Source organism: Psammomys obesus, unplaced genomic scaffold (assembly GCF_907164565.1).
Source record: "Psammomys obesus unplaced genomic scaffold, mPsaObe1.curated_primary_1811, whole genome shotgun sequence".
In the NCBI taxonomy this organism is placed as follows: Eukaryota; Metazoa; Chordata; class Mammalia; order Rodentia; family Muridae; genus Psammomys; species Psammomys obesus.
In genome coordinates, this window is record NW_026587556.1 from 3,736,695 (window position 1) to 3,758,682 (window position 21,988).

A 21,988-nucleotide genomic window follows, 5' to 3' on the forward strand; every position below is an offset into this window, starting at 1 on the left:
GGAAAAGATAGCCTTTGGACCAGGGAACACTAACTGTGACTCGGCTATGGCAGACTTGTTGTGGACAGTGTCTTAGCAGGAATTATGCAGTGGCCAATGTCGAAAGCCTCTCGATAGAGAAAAGGTATCTGGAAGGTGGGAAGCTAGCCTTGTAAAGAAAAGAACTTATCAACAAGTACATATTTGGAAAGCTAGTTGTAGGGCTGTATACCTGGGCCCAGCATGTTTGGAGACAGACTGGGCAAGCACTTGAAAGACAAATTGAGCTTGGGGTCCAGCTTTTGCCTAGGGCTGGTTCTTATAAAATTACCTCTCTACGCCATATCTCGGGATTTCAGTTGCCATGTTTATAAACTGTTGAGCTTAGAACAGTGCCTGGGTCACTGTAAATGCTCCAGGAATTTGGGGGAGTATTGGTAGTGGAGAGATGGCTGAAGTCTGTGCCAGTATGGTTGACTAAAGCTGGCAAGGACACCCTGCAGTGGTGCAGTGACTGTTTCATCAGTAGGTCTGCAATGGGCTCTTATGTTTTCCTCATTGTCAAGATTTCTGCCTGACTGTGATGGATCTTATCCAGGAGCACACATGTGAGGTTTGTCTGTGTGCTTGACTTCTTAGGCATATTTTGAATAATCAGTTTCAAGGTCAACTTCTCTTAGTCCTTAATGTCCTTGGTCATTGCAAAGCCGGGCAAGTTGTCAGGCTCTTGGGATAGATTACTTACTAAAATAAAGTCATTGCTCTTGGGGCACTTCCGTGGCATTGTGAGTTATTCTTGTCATTGTGGAGATCTTGTTCCCTGTGGGCCTGTGCCATTTAGCAGACATAAGAAATGCTCACTTTGAATGAGTATTATCTGTGTACGTGCCATGAGGACCTTATAATTTAAATGTTTCTTTCATAAAAGGAAACAAGTTCTGTAGACGAAAAGTTTAACTTATTTTTAAATGCAAGGAAAGAAACATGGTCTGTACTTCTGAATTATTTTCAATATAATACATGTCTTGAAAAATGTATTTTGAAAAGGTTTTTGATGTATCATACACATTCTTTTCAGGCATGTGACTTGCAGGCTAATATATTTTCAGAGCCTGAGCACTCTGAATCGTTTTAAATGTAAAAAGGGAAACTATGGGATTGGGAAGCCAGCTCTGTTGTTAAAATGCTTGTCTTACAACAAGCATGAAGATCTGAATTAGATCTCTAGCATCAACCTAAAAGAGCCAGGCAGGGTAGCACACAGCTGTAATTCCAGCACGGAGGAAGTGGTGACAGGGAAGGTCCTGGAGCTTACAGGCCACCCAGCCTAAATGGACCAATGAGTTAATTCGATGTGAGAGGCCCTGCCTCAAAAAATAAAGTGGACAGCATCTGAGGAATGAAGTGTCAACAAAGATTCTACCTTCCTAAAGTATTGAGTATGTGTTTGCAGTGTGTCCTGGGTTTTGTTTTTGTTTTTGAGACAAGTTCTCTGTATCTCTTCTCTCTCTCCTCCTACCTCTCTTATTTCCCCCATCGCTCCTCTCCTCTCTCCCCACTCACCCCATCCACCTTTCCCCTTTCTTCCTCTACCTCTTCTCTCTGCCCTTCTCCCCTTTTCTCTTCTCACCCTTCTCTTTCTCCCCTCTCCCCTCCCCCCTCTTCCCTTTTCTTCTGTCTCCTTCTCTCCTATCCACTCCGCCCCCTCTTCTCCTCCCCTTTCTCCCCTCTTTCTTCCCTTTTTTCACTCTCTTCCCCTCTCATTTCTTCCTTCTCTTGTCTAGGAACTCACCGTTTAAATCAGGCTGGCCTCAAAACTCATAGAGATCCACCTGCCTCTGCCTCCCTGAGTGCTGAGATTATAGATGTGCACCACCGGGTCTCGATCCTGAATACCCTGTAAAAGTCTTCCAGATTACAGTGCTACCAGCAATGAGACAGAGTAGCTATTGTCTTGAGATTGTCAGCATTCTCTTGAAGTACCTGTCATTTGATTTTTACCATTTAAGAGGACATTTGTCATTTCAAATGTAGAAGAAATACAGTGTTTTGTTGCTGTAATTTAAACTTGATTTCTAGTGAACTTGGGCTTTTTTCCCCAGAGGTTGTTGCCTTTTTTCATGAATTGTCCTTTGGTGTTTATGTCTTAGTTGTCTGTCCCTCAACTTTATGTTTCTAACTACTGGAATCAAGCCAGGTTTCCTATGGTTATCCCACATATCAGTGTGATGAGTACGTAACGTGAAACTTGTGAGAGGACTTGAGTGATGGCCTAGGTAATTAAAGCACCCACCTGAAACTTTTATCCTTTTATATGGGGAGTCTATTAGATGGGTTTACATGGGCATATGTAATAGAAGAACTTGTTTTTCTTAATCTAACTGCAGTGTATTTTAGAATGGAACTTCTCCAAGAGGACAAGATGCACTCTGGTTTCTTTGCAAGAAAAAGAGACATGCCTGAAAAGTAAAGCAGTTGAACAGGAGTGGCTTAGATGGGGGATTAGAAGCAGGGAAAACTAACATGAACAGGGGTGTGGGATAAGATCAAAATGTAGTCTACAACCATAATGTTCAGGGTTGTCACGTGCTAGTGGTTATCTTTGTGTATATTTAGTTGTTGAAAACAAAACCAAAAACCTTGTTGGGCAGCGATATAGAAGGTTCATGAGGAGCTAGCCTCAGTAAAAGCTTATCGTCTAAACAGAAGCTAGATTTAGTGTCTAGAAAGAGGCTTGAGAAAACTTGCATGAAGAATATTGAGGCATTCAGGGGTTCAATTATGTTTTATGTGCTGTATTTCTAAATGATCTGCTTTGATTAGACACCAGAAATAAGATATTATTTGGCACTCATATTTGAATTATTCTGAATATTTGTTTTTTTGCCTAGAAACCTTATTTTCTCATGTCAGATTAATGAAGCACAGGTTAAATGTGACTTCCCCTTTTACAGATTTTGTTTTTGTTTTGTTTTGAGACAAGGTTTCTTTTGTGTAGCCTTGGCTGTTCTGGAACTCACTGTAGACTGGGTTGCTTCAAACTGGTAGAGATCCTCTTGCCTCTTCCTCCCAGTTTCTAGGATTAAAGGCATTTGCCACCACCACCTGTAATCTTTTAAAAAGACATTTGAAACAGAGGCAGTAGAACATTTAAAAATTTTAGCTATGTGTGGTGTTTCATGAATGTAATCCTAGCATTTGAGAGGTGGAGGCAGGAGGAAAAACCTGACTTGTTCAAGGTCAGTTTCTGACCAGCTGAGGCAACAGATTACCCTGTCTCAAACAAAAACGATTTTTTTCTGTTTTTTTCTTGATTATGAAATGAAGGCACATGGGAGGCAAATTGCTTACCTGAGGTAGTGCCTCATTTTACTGGTGGGACCACTGTCAGGACTGGGTGGTTAGTACATTGCCTCCCTCCTGTGACTAGGGTACACTTATGTTAATATCATTGGCAATTTTGCACAAGGTTTTCAGTTACATAGAAAAAATTTCAGTTACAGTCCAAATTTAACTCATTTAGAGTTAATTCTAGCAATAGATATAATTTTTAATATATTGCTATGTGTCTGAAAAAAAAAAGGTGCTTCTGATCTCTGAATTTTTTTTTAAATTTTAATATTTAGGGCAATATACTAAATACTCCCTATTGTCGTCTCATTTGCTTAGTAAGTATCTGTGTTATGGTGATGAGCACTGACTTGTAGGGCTGGGCATGTAGATGAGTAGTGGAGTGCTGGCGTAACATGCGCAAGGTCCCGAGCGCATCAGAAGGAAAGAGAGCCTATCGATGAGGCTTACTGTGTTAGATCAGGTGCTGAAGGACTGTGCACAAGCTTAATCCACGAGCATGCAGATTTATGTTGAAGATAAATTCTGTTTTTATAGAACTCATTTTGCTACGAGATTCACAATAGAGCAGTACAAATATCTTTTTAGAATTGAAAAGCTGTTTTTACAAATGCATTTGCTATAATTTGTTTTGTGGAAAATAAGATTAGCAACATGAAAATTCTTAACAGTATTAAAATTGTTATAGTGTAATATATTTTACATTATTATAGTAAAAGACTGTCCCTAATTATTTTAATTGGTCCTTTGAAAAGGTATCAGCAGGCTTCTGTTGCATTTTAGATTGAATACCTAGAGACTGCAGCATATAAAACCATTGCATTTAATTCAGTGACTATCAATGGCCCTTAGTAATTTACTTTTGAAAAACATTTTGAGTCAGTTCCCACCACTGGAGAAAGATGAAATGGAATCCTTATTGGAGCTCTATATAAGCTTGTAGCTCTTAAACTTGAGAACCAACAATAAAAAGAAAGACATAGCCTGTCTTCTGTCTTATTTCTAAGGATGAATTTTTTTAAATTAAAATAGAATCCTACCCATTAGATCTTCCAACAGTAAAAAGTGAGCTGTGTACATGACTTGTTAAAGGACCTTTTGTTTTCTGCTAAAAACGTTGCTTTTTGCTCATTTCTTTAGAACATTTGGTTTGTAATAAAAGTTTTAGCTGACTATAGGAGTGTGTGTGTGTGTGTGTGTGTGTGTGTGTGTGTGTGTGTGTAATGATAATGTGTAACATGGAGGTCTTTTGATTTCATTCCCCAAACTTAGTAACTATTACTTATGTACTACTGGTCCTAACCTAGGATTTTTATCCACATTATCTCACTTAAAAATTTTTACATATTCATGAGAAATACTGTAGTCATTTTATATTTAAGGAAAACAGACTCAAGAGCCTTAATAACTGGACAGTCAGCCAGGTATGGTTCTGCATGCCTGTTATCCCAGTACTGGGGTGATGGAAGTAATAGGATTGAAGTTCAGAGCCAGTCTGGACTGTGTTAGAACCCTGTCTCAAAACATAACCCCTCGTAGTAAATACGTGAAGGATCCAGGATTCTAACGGTTGTCTAATTGACTTTCTTGCTGCCTACCATTTGTTTTTTATGTCATATTGCCTTTCACAGCTGAATCTGTTTGTTTCTTTGTTTGTTTGTTTTTTATTAAATTTTTATTTTTTATATTAATTACAGTTTATTCATTTTGTATCCCAGCTGTAGCCCCCTCTTTTATTCTCTCCCAATTCCACCCTCCCTCCCTCATCTCCTCCTATGTCCCTCTCCAAGTCCACTGATGGGGAGGTCCTTCTCCCCTTTCATCTGACCCTTGCTTATCAGGTCTCATCAGGACTGGCTGCAATGTCCTTTTCTGGGGCCCTGGCTAGGCTGCTCCCCACTCAGGGGGAGTTGGTCAAAGAGCCAGCCATTGAGTTCATGTCAGAGACAGCCCTTCTTCCTCTTAATAGGGAACCCACTTGGATACTGAACTGCCAGGGGCTACATCTGAGCAGGAGTTCTAGGTTTTATCCATGAATGGTCCTTGGTTGGAATATCAGTCTCAGAAAAGACCCCTGTGCCCAGATTTTTTGGTTTTGTTGCTCTCTTTGTAGAGCTCCTGTCCTCTCCAGGTCTTATTATCTCCCCCTTCTTTCATAAGATTCCCTGCCCTCTGCTCAAAGTTTAGTTATGAGACTCAGCATCTGCTTTGATACACTGTCACAGCTGAATCTTACCACCTACTTCATTTTAAAAATCTTTGTTTTGCTGGCGTAGATACATACATACATGTGAGATACCAAAAGCCTATATGCCAAAATGTTAGTTGTACATATTTCTGGATATTGAGTTTATGGGTTTCTAAAATGTAAAACTTGTTTCTATTTACCTATATATTTTACAAGCATATGCATGTTTTATTTGTTATAAACTTTTTATGAAATATGCTGAGTTTACTGTAGTTGAGATATTGTGACTAACTTGCAATTTATGTTACTTATTTATAGATCAGTCAGCCTTATTTCCTCACTGGAAATTTAGTCACTATGATGTAGTAGTTGGTGTGTTATCCGCTCGAAATAACCATGAACTTCGAAATGTGATCAGAAACACCTGGCTGAAGCACTTGCTGCAACACCCTGCGTTAAGTCAACGGTAGGTCTCCGCAGCTCCTCCCTTGCTGGGTTCAAGAACTGGAAAAAAACCAGAAAACCTTTAGTTTTAAAAGTCGGTATTGGGGTGGATAGATGGCTTGGTTAAGAGCCATTTGGCTGTCTTCCAAAGAATGTAGGTTCAATTCCCAGCACAGTGACTCACAACTGTCTATAACTCTAGTTTCAGGGAATCTAAAGTCCTTTCTGGCCTTTGTGGGCACTGCACACATGTGGTATACAAACATACATGTAGACAAAACACTCATATATGTAAAAATAAATTTATTTATTTTTTTTAAGAGAGACTGATTTAGAAACATGAATCTTTTGGGAGAAATGGCCATTTCCTTCTGAGTCTTAGAAGTAAATTTTATCAAGAATTTAAGCCAAAAGGCACTTGAAAGAGTAAGTTCTTAGGTTGGCATTTTAGAGTATTTTCAGTAACCTCACTTTTTTTTTGTAGTATTTTTAGTGTTAGGATCAACAGTGTGCATGGCAGGCCACATTCTTTCCTAACCATCTTGCCAGAGCTGGGCTCTGCACTGCCTCCTGTTGTAGTAGGTGGCCCTGCTGTTGGCCAGGAATGATTGGACATCAATGTTTGGCATGGGAAGTAAAACCAAGATAACACCATGATTTTGGTCTAAGCAGTTGATGGCAAGTTCCTTTTCGGTGTGGGGGACAGACTGCTGGAATCCAAGCTCTGGAGGTGTTTCTGAGGCCTTTCCTTGCTGGCTAGGAGGATTTATTGTTCCAGTCATGTACGAAGGGCCTGAGTCCCTTCTCATGTGGGCATTTCTTAAGGCTGCAGTGAGGAGCTGGAAGAGAGGCATAGGGTGGAGCTACCTAGGACGGGAAGACATTGGGCTGCAGCAAAGAATGTCCTCTTGGGGTTACATTGAACTGTCACATTCTTGGCTGGTTGTTGAGGTAAATCGCAATTGGGAATTTTCTTGTCACTGATAGTGAACATTTATAGATTTCCTATCTTCCTCATGGCAGCTTCCATTCTTCTCCCTGGCACGTTTTCTTAGCACATGACTGCAATAATAAATCTTATTACCCAGCAAGGAAAGGCCTCAGAACCACTCCACAGCTTGAGTTCCAAGTAGTCTCTCCTGTCATGGCCAGTAAGAACATGCCACCAACAACTCAGACCAAAGTCATGGTGTTATCTTTTCCTTGCTTTCACTTCCCACAGCAGCCACTCACGACTTGTTGGTGTAACTTTTAGCTCATACCCAGAGCCAGACTTCTCACACCTTTACTACTGCCCTCCTTAGCTAGACTACTTGTACTGCCACTAAGGCTGCTGCAGAAGAGCCTCTATTTCGATTGCTTCTTTTCATTTTAGGCACATTCTGTTTTTCATATTGCTGCCAGATCAGAGTGATCCTCTTAAGATTACTCAAATTTTGATAACTCTCTATTCATACCTCTTCATTGGTGCGTGTGTGTGTGTATATGTGTGTGTGTGTGAGTGTGAAAATGAGTAGGTGATAAAATCCTATCAGGCATAGACAGTTTAAAGTTATCCTTAGCTGCATAGTGAGGTTGAAGGCAGTCTAGACTATATGACATTTGTCTCTAAATAAATAAATAAATATAAAATAAAAATCCCAAATTATTGTAGGCTTTGACGTAGTCTTAATTTCTCCTGTGTAAATCACTGTGCTTCCCTCACAACTACATGATTGTTTTTTTATACATAGAAAATAATGGTGTTTTTCATTATTATGACATTTTTATAAATTTGTCATCATACTTTGCTTATACTAACCCTCACCATCCCTCTCTCATCCTTCCTATGATGCATCCCTCCCCGTAAAGAGTTGACTCTTCTGCTCCCCTTCCCCCCCATACAGGCACACAGAGACATACACAAACACAATCTGGGTTCTGCAAGTGAGAAAAACATGTTTTTCTTTCCCATTCCTCATCCCCTCCTTCTCCCACCCCAATACACTGCACAAGCTTCTGCTTCAGAGCTGTTGCTCCTGCATAGAGCACTCCTCTAAATGTCTTCATGGTAGCATTCCTCAGGTCTCTTGCTTAGATCACTATCTCTAGATGTCTTCATGGTAGCTTTGTTCAGGTCTCTGGTAGATGTCACCCCAGCAGACAGTCTCAGATAAGTAGCACTACACTTCTCTATCACTGTCTTCTCTTGCTTGACTTTGCTATTAGCCATATCACTGACTGGCATGTACAGTGCATTTATAAGTTATTCATCATTCCCCACTAGGAGGTAGGCTCTTTGTTTGTTTGTTTTTCTATTGATAATTCCCAGTATCTATAACCTAATCTGGTGAAGAGTGAGATGCTCAACAATTGTTGAATGAATACCTCAAAACTAAAAATAATGAGTGTAATTTATGCCAGTAATTTATTTGCCTTTGTAGCAGTTACTTAAACGTAATAAGCTTGTGGTTTGTTTTCTGAAAACAGTGGATTATCTATATAAAAACAGATTGAAGCCCCAAAATAACTTTGTAATGCATAGTAATTACAAGAATTTAGTAAAGTTATTTAAGATAGCTATGAAAAAACAAACAATGATGTGTATACCTAATTTAGCATATTCACTCATGTCCATACCTTTATTACAAATGCTAATAACCTATATAAGATGTTCTGCCTACCTGGCCAGTAGTAAAAGATGTTTCTTTCTGTGGTGATGGGATCCTTTGATATCTTTTGTTTTACCAAAGGAGTCAAACAATGTTAGTTATATTATGAGAACTGTGTTTGATTCTAAGCCTCTGTCATAGGCTGTAATTTATTGTTGTTCTAAGTAGGTAGTGCAGTGTGTGTTAGAACACGAAGGTGGAGGCAAGGGACCTTGAAGTTCAGAGAAGGGGTGATACACAGAAGTAGTATGTGCTACAGTGGAGACATACGTAAAATAGTCTGGAGTGGGCTGGAGAGCTGGCTCAGCAGTTAAGAATGGTTGCTGTTCTTCAGAGAAACCTGAATTCTGATCACCACACCTTCATCAGGTGCTATGCAAGCACCTGGTTCCAGCTCCAGGAAATTAACTCCCTTTTCTGGCCTTTGCAGACACACAGACAGACAAACGATGATAAAATCAATCTTTTTAAATAGCCTGGAGTCCTTAGAAACATCAGTCATATGTAACCTGAGGTTATTTTAGATGTGTGTAGGAGCAGAGGGAAAGCCTAGGAAGGAAGGAAAAGAGAGAAGACTGAACGTGGGGAAGGAGGAAAGGCCTATGGCTGTGAGAGGTCAGCAGTGACCTGCTTAGCTCATGGCACGCAGTTATGTAGAGGATGGCTTGTTCACACAGAACTGCTGAGGAATGTGACTGCTTAGTGCTGACCCAGGAGAGGGTATAGAGAGAACAGGAGGTGTCCCAATGACGATCGACTTGGAGAGTTGTGAAATCCTCAGTCAACATACTGGAAAGAGAAAGCTCAGCTGAGGATGTGTTTGAGCTCAGATAGCCGCAGGCTGTAGTGTACTCTATAATTGTTTATTGAATGGATTCTGAGGAAAAAGTGTGATAAACTTATAATTTTCTTGATAGGTAATAACATGCAGTACTCTGTAAAATAAGTGAAATCTATTTGGCCAGTTAATTCTCATAGAATGCTTCTGTTTTGCCAGGATATTAGATTTGTAATAAACTTATGGCTGGAATCGGTGAAGGCATATAGCTCTGAAGTAAATATTTTAAGTTGAAGAATAAGATGGTCGTGGCGCATGCCTTTAATCCCAGCACTCAGAAGGCGGAGGCAGGTGGATCTCTGTGAGTTCAAGGCCAGCCTGGTCTACAAAGTAAATCTAGGATAGCCAGAGCAGTTACACGGAGAAATCTTGTCTTGGGGAGGCAGAAGTTAGCAGATCTCTGAGTTTAAGGCCAGCCTGGTCTACAAAGTGAATCCAGGACAGCCAAGGCTATTCAGAGAAACCCTGTCTCAACCCCTTCTCCCCAAAGAAAGACTTGGGTGGTGGGGAGATGACTAAGCAAGCACCTATTTGCTCTTCTAGAGAACCAGGGTTCAATTCCCAGCACCTACATGGCAATTCACAACTGTCTGTAACTCTAGTCATAGAGGACCCACAACCCTCTTCTGACCTCCATAGGAACTGTATACGTGTGTCACACAGATGTTCATGCAGGCAGAACACCCCTGCACTTAAAAACAATAAAATGTTCAATTTTTTTTTTTTTCTATTAAGATATATCAGTACTTTGTTCTTAGTCAGTGAAGTCAGTGACTTTGAATCATCTAATAGTTTTTGGACACTAAAAAAATATTCAGATTTTTCTAGTACTATTCAGAAAGTACTGGCTGAAGATCTATTTTACTTAGGCTTAATCTGCACTAATAACATTTTCTCATCCTTTCAGTCTAGACAGTGACGCATGAAATCCACTTCTTTATATTGTTTATCAATTTCTGTGTTTAAATATTTTCACCAAGGCCAATTTCAAGCAACTGCTGTTACATAATTGTAAAAAGATGTACACCAGGAATATTCCATTAAACAGATAAAAGTATAAATAACCTTAACAAGAAACCCAGAAAGTGGAGAACTTGAGTGTTTCTTTGTTTTAAATATATTTAGTTGTTTCTGTAATTTAATAAAGATGGTATTTAACCATTTATAAAATTCCTGGGAATTTGACAGCTGGCTCTCATGAGCCAGCACTTCAGAATTCAGCTCTCTGTGGGTTATCAAGGTGACAGTACCAAAGAACTTGAGGAGTGATGGCTTACAAGTTGAGTCTATACTAGATGTGCTAGTTCAAGAATCATTCTTTTTGGACAGTTACAGCCCAGGGATAAATAGGTGTTGTCAGAGGACAGGGACTAAAGAGAAAGAGCCGACCAAAAGGAGATGAAGGGCAAAGCCCTGGGTTAGAGGTCACAGGTAACCAGTGATGCAAGGTTTGGGAGCAGCAGGGATCTCCTCTTACAGAAAGACTAGTCCAGCAAGAGAAAAGGAAAATTCCAAATGTAGTTTGTTTCTGAGAAGTTGCTGTTACCACAGTCTGCTGTTAGCTAACATGAGCATTTGCCAGGCCAAGCATTTACACTTGCTTTTTACAGAAGAGGCCTTGTATGAAGTCACTCAGTAGTTAGCAGTCCTTGGCTCACATGCCCCCTCTTTTTGTTAGGCCAGAAAAAAAGTTGGAGATCAGCCCTCATAAATGTTAGTGTCTGAAAGGTCTGAAATGAGCATGAGGAAATGGGTATGTGTGAAGATCTGTAACTGACTGTAATGCCAACCCATGTCTCAGTGTGCTTGTGAAGTTCATAATAGGTGCCCGTGGCTGTGAAGTGCCTGTGGAAGACAGGGAGGATCCTTACTCCTGCCGCCTGCTCAACATCACCAGTCCAGGTGCGTTGTCCATCAGGTTGCCATTCATAAGTTTTCTGTCAAGTAAAAAGTGCTAAATTTTATGGGTGAGAGTCTATTTTTAACCAACATAAACATTTAAACATTTATCACCAGAAGTTTTGTTCCAGCCTTCTTGACAGATGTTCTAGTCACTCAGGGAGTCTCTGGGATTCTTTATTGACACAGAATTCAGGACCGATGATATTCTTCAGTGTGATTTAGTGCATCTGAAGAATGAGATTACTGTTAGGTGCTGAATTTTGAACAATTTTGGAAAAGTGCTGATTTTACCAGCTGGTTTATAATAGCCACAATGCACATATTATGAATTGACTTTGATTTTTAATTACTGCTAAGAACCAGGTGATGTGGCACATTCCTGAAATCCCAGCCCTGGGGAACCTGGAGTGGGAAGATCACTTCTGCCTAGGAATCAGCTAAAATCAAGAACATGTAAAAATATATAAATAAAAAATATTAAAAGTTAAAAGTCATGGACTAAACTTCTGCAAAAGAGACAGGTTTATTACAGAACATTTTATATTTCTTAGAATTAAGTTTGTGGGAATCTGAGTGAGGTTGCAGAAGCTGATGCTAATGAGGCTTCCGTGTTGCAAGGGAGGCTGTTACCACTGTATTAGCATTCCTGTTATGTTCAGCTGCAGTTGTAAAGGAGGTTTTCCAAATCTGTTGTGGGCCTGGATTTTGGTATTTTAAAGTTTGTAAGGTCTTCATAGTTACATATATATATATCCCTTTTAGAAGTTTGGTAATATGCAGGTGTGGGCTGCAAATCTGGCTCTAAAGCCATCTCTGCCACATTCTAGCTCTGACCTCCTGAGTCTACATTTCGTCATCTTTAAGAAGGAATAAAGGGTGTAATTGCACATGTCTGTAATTACATCTCCTGGGAGGCTGAGGCAGAAAGATTGCCACAAGTTTGAGATAAATCTGGCTACATAATGAGTTCCAGGTCAGCCTGAGGTATAGAGTGAGATGCTATCAAGAAGAAAAAAAGAAGTACCTACCTCATGGAGACTAGTACAAAGGTGGAGTACATGATAAAACATGTAGCATAGGTCCTGGGACTCCATAGATACTTTGTATTAAAGAGCCTGACTTTTTCATAGGTTGGATTCCAGCCTATGAAAAATAAGTTGAGCATATATTCTGGTCTTTTATAAAGCAGAGGATTGTAGACAAAATTTTACATATAATTGTGTTCTTCTGAGGAGAGGGTCCATTAACTTAGTAGAGAGCAAAAGGATCATAAACCTCATTAAGGTGTTGTGTTGCTAATGTAGTAGCTTACAGAAAGTTAGAGTTGAAGACTAAATTAAAGTGAACAACCACACACAGAAACCTCCCACAAGGCTGGAGGAATATATGGCTTACAGGCAGTTTGCCTGCATGGCAATGTTCTCTGGAACTTAACCATCTTAAGTGCTGTTACTGATAGTGGAGGAGTGGGTGTTCCATTAAGAGAAAACTTTCATCATTTAATACATAAACTGTTCTTAAACCATGCTGTTTAATGTAAGTATATCTTATTACCCCCTGAGCATTTGGGTTACTTCACTATCCAAAGGTTATGATGAGCATTAATCATGCTGCTGCATGTCTAGACATTTGATTAAATAACTTATCAAAGGAACAAGATTTCCCGCTACAGGCAGTTTGAGCTTAAGGTACATTTTTTAAGGCAAAGAAAGTCTAGGAATGACTTGACCTGCTATTTTTTAATAGACATACTTCTACTTTGGATGGCTTTTGAATCCTGAATATATTACAGAGAAAAACTTGTTCTCATCCAGACTGGATGCTGGCAGTGCTCTCTAGCTTATGGCAAAAATCTGTCCCTTTCTGCCCCCTCCTGCCCATCTCTGTTAACAAAAAGGAGGCGGCATTATCTGTTTACCTTCCTTTTATTGAAAATCTGCAAAGTATAAGATAGCTCCTAGGGACTGAAGTGGGGGACACCCAAATGCCCTGTGCGTACAAGATTGAGGCCGTACTCTAGAGAGTCTCTGTTGTAAAGCAGGGCTGTCTTTCTTAGGACATTATAAATTCTGTCAAAGCAGAATTTTGTATGTAATTGTGTTCTTTTGAGGAGAGGAATCCAGTGGTTTTCTTTCTTTCTTCTCTCCTCTCCTCTCCTCTCCTCTTCTCTTCTCTTCTCTTCTCTCCTCTTCCCTTCCCCCCCCTCCCCTCCCCTCCCCCCCCCGTCCTTTTTGACAGAGTTTCTGTGTAGCTCTGGTTGTCCTACAGCTAGCTCTGTAGACTAGGCTGGCCTCACAGAGATCCACCTGCTTCTGCCTCCTGAGTGCTGGGATTAAAGGCGTGTGCAGCCTTGTCCAGCAATCCAGTGGTTTTCAGTGAGAGCCGCAGTGCTAGGAATCAGACCCAGGGCCTTGTGTGTACTAAGGATTTGTTGTTACACCACTGAACTGTGCACACAGCTCTGATAGGAATGTATAGGAATGTATAAAGGGGTCACAGTTTATATGCATTTGTTTTATAAGTAAATGTGTGTTCACACATTTGTTGAACTGGTTGGGTCATCAGCAGAGTCTGAAAACTACAGTTAAAAACTGTGTTCTAAATACTGTTTGTATTTCTCAAACTTAGTACTGGTGATTTTTAGCCATATTATCTGTATTATCTACTCTATCCTGGTTCATTTATAATAATTAGAAAAGTTACTTGAAAAGGAGTATTGGCTGAGGCAGTAGCTCTGTGGTAGAGTACTTGCTTAACTGGAGGAAACCCAGGCCCAGTTCCCGACACTGGAGAAAAGGACAGTTCAGGGAACTGATGAACCAGTAAAAAGAACATTGACTTGTGAGTCATTAAACCTAGGTCTGATTCCTGAGTCTATCACCTTCTGTGACTTTAGGACAATTACTTAAGTGTTCTTTAGGGCTGCAGTGTCTTAACTGGCAAGTGATATAATGCTTTTCCCACACAGGGTAGTGGTAATGTGTGGACATGACGGATAGTGATAATGTAGGTAATCAAAATCTGTTTGATGTACTTATCTGCCATAAATATTTCACAGTAAGTTTCTCAGTGTTGTTTGATGATTTCAGTTACTCCTATACCACAGTGGTTTCCTTACATACTATAAACTTTTAATAAGAGGTAGCATTTTTGGAATTTGCAGAGCCAGACCAAATTTTCTAATCCATTATTACCATTGTAAGTATGATTTTACTGTTTATCAGTCCTTCCATGTTGATGCCTTGTAGTTGACTTATATTAAGTATTCACCTATGAGATATGTGTGCATGAAGATGTCTGAATTTTATTTGATGCTATAAACCATATTCTCATTGTTTAGTTTTGAATCAGGAAATTGAGGCCTTCAGCTTTCCTGAAGATGCCTCTGCATCCAGACTCTCTGAAGACCGAATTGTCAGCGTGAGCTTCCGAGTTCTTTACCCAATCGTGATTACCAGTCTCGGAGTGTTCTATGATGCCACTGACGTTGGCTTTCAGAGGAACATCACGGTCAAGTTGTATCAGACAGAGCAGGAGGTGTGTACGGGCAGGGACAGGATTTTTCTTCTTTGGAAACAACTTTTCCTGTGGCCCCAAATAGATTGAAAGACTGAACCACTCTGTGGTTGGGTGACTTCCATCTTTCTTTCTGTATTGCTTCAAATTATAGTATATTGCATTGTAATGCTGGTTTGGGGATAGATTACTGTAGATGCATGAGTTATATGTAGAAAAGAAAAATTGGACTGGACACTGAAATTCCCATCCTAAATTCTTAATAGCTTCATTAATAAAAGTGTCAGAAATATGAGCAGGAGAAAAGACAGTCTTTTCAAAACTGGTGTAGGCAAAATTGTATAGCTATTTACGGAAGTATAAAATTAGATCCATATCTTTTACCTTGCATAGAAATCATTTCAAATTAAACCAGAAATCTTTTTTTAATTTTAATTTTTATTAATTACAATTTATTCACTTTTATCCCCCTATAGCTCCTTCCCTCCTTCCCTCCCAGTTCTACCTTCCCTCTCCCTTCTCCACCTATGCCCCTCCCCCAGTCCAGTGATAGGGGAGGACTTTCTCCCCTTCCTTCTGATCCTAGTCTATCAAGTCTCATCAGGAGTAGCTGCATTGTCTTCCTCTGTGTCCTGGTAAGGCTGCTTCCCCCTCAGGGAGAGGTGATCAAAGAGCAGGCCAATTAGTTCATATCAGAGGCAGCCCCTCTTCCCATTACTATGGAACCCACTTGGACATTAAACTGCCATGGGCTACATCTGTGCAGGGGTTCTAGGTTATCTCCATGAATGGTCCTTGGTTGGAGTATCAGTCTCAGAAAAGACCCCTGTGCCCAGATTTTTTGGTTCTGTTGCTCTCTTTGTGGGGCTCCTGTCCTCACCATGTCTAATTATTTCCCACTTCTTTCATAAGAATCCCTGCCCTCTGCCCAAAGGTTGGCCATAAGTCTCAGCATCTGCTTTGATAGTCTGCAGGGTAGAGCCTTTCAGAGGCCCCCTGTGGCAGGCTCCTGTCCTGTTCCCTGTTTTTTCCCTCCTTTGATGTCTGTCCTCTTTGCCTTTCTGAGTGGAGATTGAGCATCTTATCCAGAGTCCTCCTCCTTGATTAGTTTTTTTAGGTGTACAGATTTTAGTAGGTTTATCTTATATTATATGTCTAATATCCACTTTAGAGTGAATATATAACCTGTGTGTCTTTCTACTTCTGGGATACCTCACTCAGGATGATCTTTTCCAGTTCCCGCCATTTACCTGCAAATTTCATGATTTCCTTGTTTTTAATTGCTGAGTAATACTCCATTGTATAGATGTACCACAAATTCTGTATCCATTCCTCAGTTGAGGGGCATCTGAGTTGTTTCCAGCTTCTGGCTATTACAAATAAAGTTGCTACAAATATGGTTGAGCAAATGTCCTTATTGTATACGTGAACATCTTCTGGATATATGCCTAGGAGTGGTATGGCTGGATCTTGAGGAACCGCTATTCCTAGTTGTCTGAGACAGCACCAGATTGATTTCCAGAATTAAACCAGAAATCTTAATTTAAAACTATAAACTGCTCTGGGAAATACTTTAGGACATGGGTACAGGCAACAAGTTTCTGAAGAGAACCCCAGTAGCATAAGAAACAACCTCAAGAATTGATAAGTGGGACTACATGAAATTAAAAGGCTCCGCAACAAAAGAAATTTATCAACAGAGTGAGCATACTACAAAATGAGAGACAAGTTTTTGCAGGCTATACTTCAGGGTTAATATTTGAATATATAAAGAATTCTTTGTGAGTTTGAGGCTAGCCCACTCTACACAGTGAGTTCCAGAACAGCCAAGGCTACACAGAGAAACCCTGTCTCAAAAAAAAAGAAAAGAAAGATGTATGGAAACCTATTAGTTTGTGAAATGACAGATTCTTACTGTCTTAGTAGTATTTTCTGTTGATGTAGGTTTTCCTTTTATGCCTGGTAACTCCAGATACTGTGAATGATCTGTTGTAGGACCTCTCATTACATCCCTCACAGAGTTTTGATTTGTTTTTCTTATTTTGCTGTAGCAAGCAGTTAAGTTGGCTGGAAGAGATTCTCTATTGTTCCTTGCAGTGGACAACAGTTGAAATCCTACTCGGCTCTTGTTGCTCTTATTGGGCTACCTGGGTTCTGCCTTAGATTAGGGTGGAGTTTACATGAAGAATTTAAAGTTCACCTTTCCTCTTCATCTCCTTCTCCCTTTCTTTTTCCTGTTTCCCACCTCTGTGTGTATGAGTGTCAACTTTTGTGTTGTACCTGCAAGAAAGAGCACTAAAAGGAAGATGGAACGGGTTTCCCTTTTTCCACCTTTTGATTCTCTTCCAGATTTTGCCTGTGCCAGTCTCTTTCATATCTTTGTTGTTTCCTACTGGTTTGTTTTGTTTTTTGAGATGAGATAGCCCAGGCTTTCCTTAAACTTGTACTCCTGTCTTAGCCTCCTGAGTGCTGGATTGCAGGTGGGAGTCATAATCACATCTGGCTAAGATCATTTTTATGTTTTTGCAGAGTTCATTGTTACTGTAGAATGGGTTTGCTATTACTAGAAGCCTCTTTTCAGGTTTTGTTGGTTGTTTTAAATTTTGTTAAAGTTAGACATGGTCAACACAGGACTGTAATGTCAATGCTCAAGAGGCTAAGGTAGGAGGATATCTACAAGGCCAACCAGGGCTATAACCAAACTGTAACCCTGTATAGCTTAATCTGCCCCCCCTTCCTCCCTCTCCTTTCTCCTCTCTTTCTTTCTGTGCTCACTGAGTCCAGTGAGTGCTGCTTACATAAATGTGGGCTTGCGGTCATCTATTGGGGAACCTACTGAACCTACCAGTGATCATACTTCAAAAGAAAAGTGAGTCTCCCTCTCCCACAGCTTATCAACTGCCAGTAGCTCCACAGCTAAGCTCAACAGCTTCTCCCTTTCTCATGCTAGAGTCTTAACTGGCTTGATCTTGTGGAAGTCTTGTGTCAGTAACCATTGTTGTAACCTTGACAACATTCACAGCATTCCTTCCTCATCCTCTGGCTATTCTGTATCATTCCTGGGTTTTCTTTTCATCCAGGGATGATATACTGTTATCCTTCAAGTCCCAGGCCAAACTTGGAGATCACAAGTGTAAATGTAACTTGAGCTACATAATCAAATTTTTATCTTAAAAAAAATAATAATAATAAATTGCTAGTGCTGTTAGCAAAGTTAATAAAGATTAAATGTCTGTTTTGCAATTTGTCCTAATTTTATTCCATCTAAAGAATGTCTCCTTTGTGGACTGGAGGAATGACTCACAGTTAAGAGTACTGCCTGCTCTTCTAGAGGTCTGGAGTTCAATTCCCAGCAACCATGTGGTGGCTCACAGCCATCTGTAACTAATCACATGGGATCTGATGCCCTCTTCTGGTGTGCAAATGTACATACAGACAGAACACCCCATAAATAAATAAATCTTCAAAGAAAAGAATGCCAGGTTAATGTGTTAAAAGACATAAATTTAAGAGAAAGGGAACACATTATAGTCATGGTTTCAAGTTACCGAGCTGTAGCAGTTTGTGTATTACTGTGGTAAAAGTTAAACTTTTTTTTTTTTTTATTTCATGGAAGGGCTGAAGTGTAGCTCAGTGGTAGAGTACTTAACTACCATTTGCCTAGAAGAAACGAGAAAGTACCAAGAAAACAGTATACATCCTGAGGGTCTGTCCTCTGTTTCATATGTTCTCTTCTGAAAGTTCTTTTTGAAGAATTCCCATGCACATTTTGTTTCCCAAAGAGACCTGTGAACTTTCAGTTTTTTCTTGGGTATGTATGAGGGGTTATTATGTTTGTTCAATGTAGTGAAGCCTCTCATTTCCTTTAATACATTTCATGTCAAGATAGATTTTTAAAAGGTTGTATGAATTATATTTAGAATTTGAAATTTTAATAGCAACTTTAATTATCTTTTTTCTTATTTATTATTTATTACAATTTATTCACTTTGTATCCCTCTGTAGCCCCCTCCCTCATCTCCTTCCATTCCCACCCTACCTCTCTCTTCTCTCCCTAAGTCCCTCCCCTAGTCCTCTGATAGAGGAGGTCTTCCTCCCCGACTACCTGACCCTAGCCTTTTAGGTCTCATTGATTATCTTAGTAATTTCATTCAGGCCTGGTGGCTGAAGCCTGTAATCCAAAGCTGCTTGGGAAGCTGATGCAGGAAAATCAAAAGTATTCTTAGCAACTTAGCAGGACACTGTCTCAAGAAAGAGCTCTGTGGCTGATAGTGGTAGTATGGTGTTTGCCTAGCATGCAAGGGGCCATCAGGACTTCCTAGAGCTGTAAAACCAACAATATAACAATTTAGTGACCATGGCAACAGCACTAGCAAATCTGAAAGATGGGCCTGGAAAAATGGTTTAGTGGTTAAAAGCACTTGTAACATAAAATAGATTTTTTTTTTTAAATTAAAAACCTAAAAAAAAAAAAAAAAAAATTAAAAACCTGGAAGTTGTTGGAAGCACAGTGAGCGTGACTGGTGGCATTGTGGTTTCGCTGGCAAGCTGCACAGTGCATGAGGATTGGTTGCATACATGGTGTATAACAGGAAGCATTTTTCTTTGTTTTTTCACTCCTCCCTACCCACCTTGCAGGAAGCCCTTTTCATCGCTCGATTTAGTCCTCCAAGCTGTGGCATCCAAGTGAACAAACTGTGGTATAAGCCTGTGGAACAGTTCATCTTACCAGAGGTGAGGCTTCCGTGGACGCCAGTGTGGTTTCTGTAAGGTGTGTGTGTCTGGTTGCCCCATATCAGCCCTGCAGGATGGAAGTAGCAGAACCAACAAAGCCTGAAGGTACACCCACAGAATCTCACAATCACAGGGTTGCCTGTTGCCATGCTTCACTCGAGAGCTCTAACTGTCTTACTGACGAAGGATAGTATTAGCTCTTACTGGAAAGTAGATCTTTTGGGTAAGTTAAATGTTTTACTTACCTAAAGAACTTAAAAAAAAAAATGCCAGGTATAATGTCATATACATTTCATCCCAGCGCTCTGGAGATAGAGGCAGGCAGATCTCTGTGAGTTTGAGGCCAGCCAGAGCTACATGCTAAGACCTTGTACAAAAAAAAAAAAAAAAAAAAAAAAAGTACAGAGAGGATAATAGGCAATATTTTCAAGTTAAATAAAACTGCTACCAAACAGTGAACACTAGTGGATGATGTCTGAAAACATGCCTGTGACCTCTGAGATGCACTGGGACAGTCTTAAATCTTACATGCTGCAGTCAGGTGCCCTGATGGATCCTGAGGGTTTTCCCAGTGTAGTCAAGGACTGTGACAGGCAGGTATGAGCAGTGTCCATCCACCTGTCTCAGTCTGATGTTTTTAAAGTCCATTTCTGAAATTAGTGCTTTGAAACCACAGTAAAGGTGAGAGCCTGGACAGCTTTGTAGTTATTGAAAACTATCCTGAGTTTGTATGCAATCTAAACTGAGTTAAGATGTGAAAACTAGACCATTGACACTTTCCCACTAGCCACTAGTCTCATGGTATTCTTACTAGGGCAACAGCAGAGCCTCAAGTTTTTATAGTGTGTTATCTACTTTTGGCGTCGCATGCGAGTAGTTGAAACAACATGTGTCCTGGTTAGTTTATGTCAATTTGACACAAGCAAGAGTCATGAGAGAAGAGAGAGCCTTAACTGAGAAAATGTTCCTATAAGGTCAGGCTGTAGGCAAATCTGTGGGGCATTTTCTTAACTAGTGATGGATGGGGAAGGCTCAGCCCATTGTAGGTGCCACCCCTGGCCTGGTGGCCTTGAGTTCAATAAGAAGGCAGGCTGAGCAAGCCATGACAACCAAGCTAGTAAGCAGCACCCCTCCATGGCCTCTGCAGCAGCTTCTGCCTCCAGGTTCCTGCGCTGTTTGAGTTTTTGTCCTGACTACATTGATAATGAACAGTGCTGTGGAAGTGTAAACCCTTTCCTCCCCAACTTACTTTGGACATAGTATTTCATCATAGCAATAGTAACCCCAACTAAGACAGTATGTTAATTCTTCATCAAAGGAATCTTGTGGGAGGTACTGCCTCTCCATGAGATAGAGATGCTGCACTAGGTGGTCCAAGGGGTGAACTGACTGTTGTTTTTACACCTGTGGGCCACTGAGAATGTGCTGCCACATGGCAGGCATTCTATAGGTAACTGCACCATCATTGTCTGTATACAGCAGAGCTCCCCATGAGTCATCCACTTGCCGGAGAGAGGATACTTAAGCAATGTCTGAGACCGTGGCCTGTAACATTGGGCCTCAGGGGCCCAAAATGACAAGAGTTTGAGAAGGTTGAGAAGCTTCTGAAGGAGGAGTCTCTGGTAGGGTAGGGTCAAAGAAGGAAAGCAGGTTTTAACGCTTTCAGCTAATCACAGGTTTATAGTCTGACCCCTAGTTTGGTCACCCTTACAGAAAGAAACATTTTCTTGGTTTGTAAAAGCATTACTTTCCCTCAAAGTGCCATTGTGAAGTGCTGTGTCATTGTGCATTTCTCTGTTTGGGACATGGACAGCACGGAAGTGTGAGGCGAGGACATTACTGTGAAGTGTGAGCACTAGGGAGGCTAGGTGTTCCGATGGTGACTCTAGCTTTAGGTTTGTAGTTTTTCAAAATAAAAATTTAGTTGGAGGATCTTTGTTGGTTTGCTTGTTGTTTTTGTCAGAATAATAAATTTCTTAAAATATAAGAGAAGCTCTGTCTACACCAGCAAGAGCAAATGAGTGCTGCTCTGGCTATCTTATATTTTACAATTAAAAATAGTTTATTAATTCTTTAAAAACTTACTCAGTTTATTTTGATCATATTCAACCCTCCCACAAACTTCTCCAGAATCACCCTATTCTTTTTTTTAATTTTTTTTATGAATTACACTTTATTCACTTTGTATCCTCCTGTAGTTCCCTCCCTCCTCCCCTCCTCAACCCTATTCTTATCACCCAAACTCAATTCCCTTTTTTAAATTTTTTCTAAATAAATCATAGGGTCCAGTTTGTGCAGTTTCTATACTTCAGTTTCTATGCTCCAGTGGTACGCAGCCTACCAGTGGCCTTACCCTTAAAGAAGACACTGATTCTCCCTCCCACC

At 40.2% G+C, this 21,988-nt stretch overlaps 1 protein-coding gene across 2 annotated transcripts in view; it reads left to right on the top strand.

Moving 5' to 3' along the window:
* Positions 1-21,988, top strand: part of B3galnt2 (beta-1,3-N-acetylgalactosaminyltransferase 2) — a 41,333-nt gene that overhangs the window by 3,119 nt on the left and 16,226 nt on the right. For both annotated transcript variants that reach the window (XM_055603952.1, XM_055603953.1), the window contains exons 2-5: positions 5,837-5,984; positions 11,253-11,353; positions 14,694-14,890; positions 19,508-19,603. In XM_055603952.1, coding sequence (XP_055459927.1) covers positions 5,837-5,984; positions 11,253-11,353; positions 14,694-14,890; positions 19,508-19,603 — 542 coding nt within the window. The remainder of the gene's footprint in view (positions 1-5,836; positions 5,985-11,252; positions 11,354-14,693; positions 14,891-19,507; positions 19,604-21,988) is intronic.